The sequence below is a fragment of the Coffea arabica genome, chromosome 4c, assembly GCF_036785885.1.
Source record: "Coffea arabica cultivar ET-39 chromosome 4c, Coffea Arabica ET-39 HiFi, whole genome shotgun sequence".
Lineage (NCBI taxonomy): Eukaryota > Viridiplantae > Streptophyta > Magnoliopsida > Gentianales > Rubiaceae > Coffea > Coffea arabica.
The window spans coordinates 51,784,270-51,792,639 of NC_092316.1; the positions used below are offsets into that span (position 1 = coordinate 51,784,270).

General features: G+C 34.0%; 1 protein-coding gene across 2 annotated transcripts; it reads left to right on the forward strand.

Moving 5' to 3' along the window:
* The first annotated feature begins 555 nt into the window (after positions 1 to 555).
* On the forward strand, positions 556 to 7,886 carry LOC113739476 (protein NRT1/ PTR FAMILY 2.11). Of its 2 annotated transcripts, XM_072046357.1 has the most exons (6): positions 556 to 790; positions 885 to 1,016; positions 2,335 to 2,432; positions 2,534 to 2,751; positions 2,905 to 3,461; positions 6,465 to 7,886. In XM_072046357.1, the coding sequence occupies exons 2-6, from the start codon at positions 898 to 900 to the stop codon at positions 7,366 to 7,368; spliced, it is 1,896 nt and encodes a 631-aa protein (XP_071902458.1). In that variant the 5' UTR covers positions 556 to 790; positions 885 to 897; the 3' UTR covers positions 7,369 to 7,886. The 2 variants fall into 2 exon arrangements, with proteins under 2 accessions (XP_071902458.1, XP_027122496.1); XM_027266695.2 differs by lacking the exon at positions 556 to 790 and having other exon boundaries at positions 884 to 1,016; positions 2,284 to 2,432.
* Positions 7,887 to 8,370: the final 484 nt, after the last annotated feature.

The window sequence follows — 8,370 nt, forward strand, 5'->3', positions numbered from 1 at the left end:
TTGGTCGATCCATTATGGTGGCCATGTCAAATCATTATTTATTAGTGCATAAAAGAGAACAACCACCGTGTCCTGGGAGGCCGAGCAACTTGAAAGTGTTGATTTTCATATTGAATTCAATCTGCAAACCAATTCTATCATGGTATATAAACAAAATTGTAAACAATAATGGCATTAGAACAGGAGCCAATAATTGGTCCATCAAGAATTAGATTATTTTTTATACATCAAGAAATATGTTTAACTGACATGTATATAAGAAAATTTTATGCGAATCAATTACTTGCACGTTGCTACTATCATCAATGGAAAAACAGATGTATACAAGTTAATTTAACCGGGTTGACAATTCCAATATTAGTCCAAGTTGATAGGCTAATCGCTTAGATTATAGGTGAAAAAAAAAAACATCCGTCAAATACACCTCTGACACGGATTTGTTTTTATTCTATACATGCCGTGCTCTGACACAGACTTGTTCTTATGAGTCAGCACGGCTCCAAAATTAAATTTCGCACGAGTTAAAAAATACAAGCCTGCAGCCATGCTTTTGCGTCAGTTCGAGCCGTGCATAGTCAGCATGGCTCGGACTGACATAATTGTAGAATGTGGCCTTTCTGCAGACTTTATTTCTATGCCTAGTCATTGCTGAAATTGTCTATCAAGAACCGAACTTTGAAGGCATCTTTTGCTTGATTGCAGCTGTGCAAAACCCAAGATTCTTCCCTTGTTCGTTGCTTCTAAGGATTTAGCTGTGAGCCCATAATTTTTTTTCCTCGGTTAAAGCAGGGTAAGTGCAGAAACTGCTTCAATCAGCTCAGGTTTTTACCTTTGGCTGGATTTGGACTGACCCTTTTGGTTTTTTGTTTCTCCTCTTTAAATAGAGAAAGAGGCCTAATGGAGACAGAAAATGGAGATGGCCAATCCCGGTTGGAAGAATATGAAGTAATGGAGCAGATTGGCAGAGGAGCTTTTGGAGCAGCATTTCTTGTTTTGCATAAAATTGAGAAAAAGAAGTAAGAATCTCTTAAACCCCAGTTTTCCCATGTGGGTTGTGCCTAAGTGTGCGTGTTCTTGTGAATTTGTGTGTCTATATATTCTTTTTAATTTATGGGCTCTGTTTATTGGGTTATTCTGCACATATTGGTGTATTTAATGAAAAGCGGATAAATATTCATAATTCTTTATCTTTTTGGTGTTCGGTTAATTCTTCAAAAATAAAAATAAAAAAAAACATTATTGGCTTTTTCTTCCCATTCTTCTTCCTTCTTTCCTTCTTCTTTGGCTGCTTCTTTCTCTTTCTTTTTTCCTCTAGCCATGTGAATTTAAGCAGAAGTATTTCAACATGGCATCGAAAAATCAGTTAATACCAAGAAAAAGATGCTACAAAATGCCCATTACAAGTAACTCAAGTAGGAAACAGAAATCAATCAATTGATATAAAGAACAAGCAAGGATTCACAGAATTAACACATAAATAAAATAATGGTTTTTGGGAAGAATACTGGCAGAAAATTACTTGACAGTTAGTTCACAGTGGTTCTGGCTTTTTCTTTACTATAATATTTTCTTGAAATTTTGTAATTGAGAGGGCAAAAGGAGCCTTTTTTGCTGATAATTTTAGTAATAATTAATATGCATCTGGAAGTAATGTTGAAAATTGAGAAGTGAAACTAATATATGATGCCTGTTTTCACTTTTCTGTTGGATTGAAATGAAATTCTTTTGTGTTGTTATTGTTATTTATTTTCATGAAATAGTGCACAAGAATATGACCCCCAGCCCCAGCTCATCCGGCTCAAACTTCACATGGCCTTATCGGCCTTTGTCAGGCGCCTGACACTTTTTTTTTTTTACTGCCGAGAGGCAATAAAAAAAGTCACGCCCATTCTGACTTTTTCAAATTTTTTCCCAAAAAAAAAAAAATTGCTCTCATGCATCCGTGCTAACTCAGCACGGCCGCTATAAATTGAAAAACACCTTATATCAGAGGTGCATTTGGCGGATGTTTTATTTTTTTACCTATAATCTAAGAAATTAGCCGAGTTGATACTCATGCCCACACGCCACACCTAAGATTTTGTACACCATACACAACGTCGCAAATGTCAAACTCCACCCAGCCTGCCTGCCAAGAGAAAAGTTGAAAATTTTCGACTTGATTTGATTTGGAGGGATTTCGGCCCCTAAATAATGCACGTAAAGGTCCCAGCTAACTATTTTGCAGTACAACTTCTTTAATCTATCTTCTGACTATTTGCCTCATCATAACATGCACTTCAGTTCTTAAGATAGCAAAGGGGAAAAAAAATTTTTGTTTTGTTTGGAGGAAAGGACTCATCTTGAAGCAGAAACCATGAAGAATCATGAGCAAAAGGCCACAAGACCAGAGCCCAAACATAGAGGAATTAAAGCTATGCCCTTTGTCATAGGTTGGTAAATTTGATGCTTCTTGTACTATTTCTGCACATAGATAAGTGTATGTCTTGGCGTACTTTGGATAACCTAACCACGGGATGAATTTTGTATGCAGGAAATGAAACTTTTGAGAAGCTTGGAACCATTGGAACCTCATCCAATCTCTTGATTTATTTGACTTCTGTTTTCCACATGAAGACCATCACTGCCGCCAATATCATCAACATCTTCAATGGCACTTGCAACTTTGGTACTTTGGTTGGAGCTTTCCTTTGTGATACTTATTTCGGCCGCTACAACATGCTCGGGTTTGCTTCAGTTTCTTCTTTCCTGGTAAGCATTAGTCCATTGATTACTCATCTAAATAGCATTTTTCTCCATAGCTCGATCGAGTTCGGGTTTTAATTAAAGCTTCTTGTAATTCTTGGATCATTTTGAAGGACATGATCATTTCAATTCTGAGTACCCTCTTCTGCTCTTCTGCAGGGCATGTTGATGCTTACGCTAACAGCTGCAATCCACAATCTGCACCCCCCTGCATGCGGCGATGGCAGCATATGCGCCAGCCCAACACTATGGCAGATGGCATTTTTGTTAGGCGGTTTTGCACTGCTAGTAATAGGGGCTAGTGGCATTAGACCATGTAATTTAGCCTTCGGAGCTGATCAGTTCAATCCCAAAACAGAGTTTGGGAGAAGAGGGATCAATAGTTTCTTCAATTGGTATTATTTGACCTACACTTTCGCCATGATGGTGTCACTCACAATCATAGTCTACGTTCAATCCAACATGAGCTGGTCTATTGGACTAGGGATTCCAACGTTTCTCATGTTCCTGTCTTGTGCACTCTTCTTCTTGGGCACAAGAATTTATGTTATCGTTTTGCCGGAGGGAAGTCCATTGGTCAGTGTAGCTCGAGTTGTAGTTGCTGCAATCAGGAAAAGGAAATTACAGCTGCCGGAGGAACCTAAGCAGTCCCTTTTTAGAAGTTTCTCTACCGCAAGTTCCATCAATGCAAGGCTTGCTTATACAGATCAGTTCAGGTAATAATGGACTCAGCATTTTTTTTTTTTCATATTCTACAACTCATATCACATGCTGCTGGTTAGTACTACTAGTACTATCAAATTAGTGTATATAATATAACCAAAATTTTTTTTTTTAAAAAAATGATATAATGATTTTAGCCTTTATAGGTAATCAAAGTTCCCAAAATAGGCCCACCTCTATTCTCTTTGCCCCTTTTCAATATCATGTTTTGGTTGCAATTCTCAATCCTTTCTTTTACCACGAAATCCCTTACATTGCCCTTCCCTTCAGTCCGATTTGAACAAATAAACAAGGGATAATTGCAGAAACCTCCCCTGAGATTTCTGACATTTGCACTGACCCCCCCTAACAATTTTGAAATTGCATTAACCTCCCCTAGAAAAAAGTTGGAACTAATTTAAAAGGTAAAAGTGTGTGAAATTACTAGAGTACCCCTATTACATTTGACTTTACCAGATGAAAGGTTTGAGTACTTTCATCAAAATCAACGTTTAATTTGTTAAACAAATTAAACTAATCAAACTATTTCTGCATAGTTAAATTAATTAACTAATTAACTAATTATCTAATTAACTAATCAAACTATTTCTTCATAGTTAAACTAATAACTAATTATCTAATTGTTAATAGTTATTAACTAATCAAACTATTTCTGCATAGTTAAACTAATTAACTATTAACTAATTATCTAATTAACTATTAGCTAATTAACTAATTATTTAATTAATTAATAATCTAATTAACTAATTTCTATTTATCTAATTAACTAATTAAATAATTATCTAATTAACTAAATCTGTTGTCTGTCCGAAACTAACAAACTATTTGCATGTTAAACTAATTAACTAATTAACTGCTTAACTAATTAACTAACTAATTATCTAATTAATTAATTAACTAATTAACTAATTTCTATTTATCTAATTTACTAATTATCTAATTAACTAAAACTGCTGTTTGTCTGAAACTAACAAACTATTTGCATGTTAAACTAATTAACTAACTGATTAATAGACTATTTGCATGTTAAACTATATGCAGTACGCATTACCTATTTAAAGTATCGGCTCTTTATGGGTATTTTACTTTCAAACATTTAATTTATGATAAAAATATCAATATTTGTAAGTAAAATTCAAAAAGTGTTACAAAAAATATCAATATTCTTACTTTCAAATATTTAATTTATGGCCCTATGTCCCTCCCCTTTTGTAAGAATATTACTGTAATACTTTTGAATTTTACTTACAAACATTGATGCTTTTATCATAAATTAAATGTTTGAAAATAAAATACCCATAAAGAGCCAATACTTTAAATAGGTTATGCGTACTGCATATAGTTTAATATGCAAATAGTCTGTTAATCAGTTAGTTAGTTAATTAGTTAATTAGTTAAGCAGTTAATTAGTTTAACATGCAAATAGTTTGTTAGTTTCAGACAAACAACAGTTTTAGTTAATTAGATAATTAGTAAATTAGATAAATAAAAATTAGTTAATTAGTTAATTAATTAACTTAGTAATTAGTTAATTCCTTAATAGTTAATTAGATAATTAGTTAATAGTTAATTAGCTTAACTATTAACTAATTAGTTAAGCAATTGTCAAGCAAATAATAATTTTCAAGTAAGATGAGGGCAAAATTGGAAGAAATATTTTATCTCACTTCTACAAATAATTTTTTATGGGACATCAAACTGTCAGGGAGGTTTCTGCAACGAATGGTTACTGTTCAGGGGAGGTAAATGCAATTTCTAAACCTAGAGGGGAAGTCAGTGCAAATGTCAAAAATCTCAGGGGAGGTTTCTGCAATTATCCCAATAAACAAATGTAAGTTGTGCACATTGCAAGCAGTAATTAATATAAATTAAATTGAAATTGTACCTATTAATAGTTTTGGGGCAAAGAGCCAATTATTGATAGTTCAACAGGGGCAGCATGCAATTAACTAAAAATTCATACTGCTCTGCTTTTATTGTTTGGTTCAGAAGAGGAAACTCTTGAGCTGGTATGGAAAATTGACAATTTTCCAGAATCACGAAGAAATACCATCTTTTCTCCTGTCCCTGTCGATAGAACTAATATTTAATTTCATCAGTTGCTCCAAAAGGATAATAGTAAATAGCTGCAAAGTCTAATGGAGAATTAATTATTTCAAGACGGACCTGCCTAACACCTATCCTATTTTCGATAAATGAGCACAATGGACCTCAAACTTTTAGCAAATTATAATTTGTCATTCTTATATATCTTTTTCCTTTTTCTTTTTTGGTTGAACTTGTGCTCAAGTTTACTAGTTTTGTCCACCAACAGTAAAAAGCACTGATTCAAATCTCTTTTGATACATGATCAAATCCGAGCAAATCACTCTAAAAGGCCCTTAATGTCTTTCACAAACATGCCAGGTAGTTCTCAAAGTAATCACTAAATACTGCAGTTTCCAAGTTTCCTTGGGCAGATAAAATTGAATTGAAATTGTGAATTTAATAATGATTGCCCACAATTGTTTAGTCCATTGCTTCACAAATTCTTTTGGAAAATTTCATAAAATTTTGTTTAATGCCTGATAATCTTAGGCCATGTTTGATAATTCAATCCAATACTTAAATTTAATGGATTTATATCTTAATATGTTCAAGCGCGTTTGATAACCAAAAATTGAATATCTGAATTAATTAAGTGACATTGAAGTTCTTAAGCAAAACTTGCTCTCAAAAATTAGTGATATGGTATTCAGTTATCACTGAATATGATATACACTCAAATATATTTGATTTAATATTTAACAATTCAATAGTTTAATGAATTTATATTTCAAATTTCAAATTTCAGATTTCAATTTTCAAACTTCAGTTTTTATCAAACTTTAATACATTTCGAGGTGAAAGATCAGTTTACAGAACAACTATGCATTTACTTTACAGACGAACCAATATCTTGGCTTAATCAGTGGATAAATGCTTTGCATTAACAAGCAAGATGGTTTTGCATTCAGATTTCTCAACAAAGCTGCAATCATAACATCTGAAGATCAAATAAACCCAGATGGATCAGCTGCAAATCCATGGAGACTTTGCGATATTCAACAAGTTGAGGAAGTGAAATGCTTGTTAAGAGTGATCCCAGTTTGGATTGCAGGCATCATCTACTTTGTTTCTGTGGTCCAACAGCAAAACTACGCTGTATTTCAGGCCCTTCAAGCAGACAGGCGGTTTGGCAAAAGCAAGTTCAAGATCCCTGCAGCTTCTTACATCGTATTCGCGATGTTAAGCCTTACAATCTGGATACCAATTTGGGATAGAATCGTAGTTCCATGGCTGAGGAAACGCACAGGACATGAAGGTGGCCTCACAATCCTGCAAAGAATGGGAATTGGCATGGCATTGTCCATTTTAACCATGGTTGTATCAGGCTTGGTTGAAAATAAGCGACGAGCGACTGCCCTTACTAAGCCAACACTAGGGATTGAACCACGAAAAGGTGCCATTTCTTCAATGTCAGGTTTTTGGCTAACTCCACAATTGGTTTTTTCAGGGCTGACTGAGGCATTTACGATTGTTGGCGAAAATGAATTTTTCTACCAGCAATGCCCTGAAAACATGAGGAGTATTGCCATGGCATTTGTATTTGTTGGGATTGCAGGATCGAGTTATTTAAGTAGTTTATTATCATCAATAGTCCAAAGCATAACAAGTAGAAGCAATGGAGAAAGCTGGTTAGCAGAAGATCTCAATATGGGAAAGTTGGATTACTTCTATTACTTTATAGCTGTGCTGGAGCTCCTGAATTTGATCTACTTTCTGGTCTGCGCCAAGTATTACAAATACAAAGAAACAGACACCACCCCTGAGGTGGCCATGGAGAAAGTAGTGCAATCTGAAGAAAAGGCTGTTGTTTGAGAAATTAAAGAACTTGAGCAGTTTCGGTTATAAATAAATTAAGGGATGGCATCCCTTTTTTTTAAAAAAAAAAAAAAAAGAACTTGAGCAGACAGATGATAAAGTATTTGCACCTCCAACCTGGATCAGTAATGGGGAAATGGGAAAGGAATTTGCCATTTGCCACAACATTTTTTTAGTACTGGTCTTTCTGGAATGCAATTTTTAGGCAACTAGTCGGAGCCATTTTTTCTGTGCTCAAATGTCATTTGAGCTGTGTTTTACTTTCAACAGCCTGAAATAAAGAAGAATGAGTTGCAGTAATTCATTATTCCAATAAGCCTTGTTAAATACCCGCTTCGATTGGCCCTTCCATGTCTCTATACTTGAGAAGCAATATCTGTGAAATCTGTATTACAGGGCGAATAAGGTAAGGCTTGCTCGCATGTAAAGTTGATTGAATGATTTTCTCTACTGCAAAAATGTTCTTTGAGTTTTGGTTCGATAAATTCTGTTAAAAGATTGTGAAGGGGATGGTGGAATGGTTTTTCTGCTAAAAAAGTCCTTTCAGTTTTTTTCCCCTTTATGGATTATCTATGAAATGAATTTTCTTGTAGATTAAATGTCTTGGTGTAGTCATTAAGTATCTAAATATGCTTCAGCTTGAGCTTGACAACAATCAAAAGCTCTCCAATTCAGCTCAAAAAAAATTAAACTCTATCTACTTCAATTCGAAAGTTTTAGCTATACTTCCACGTGCAATTGTACTCACTTTTGTATTTAATGTTGTGGTAAATGCACACAAAAAAAAAATCATATTTCATACAAAGTGGATACAAATGCCAATTTGTGATAACATCCTAAAATTAATACAGATCTTTTGTTCCACTTCTTATTTCCACTCTCTACTCCACTTTTTGTTATATTGCTATTTTCCTTCTACAAACATCATTTTTTTGTCTTATTATCAAATAACTACTAACACAGTAAAAAATAAATATAACCATCTCAACAAAGTAATAT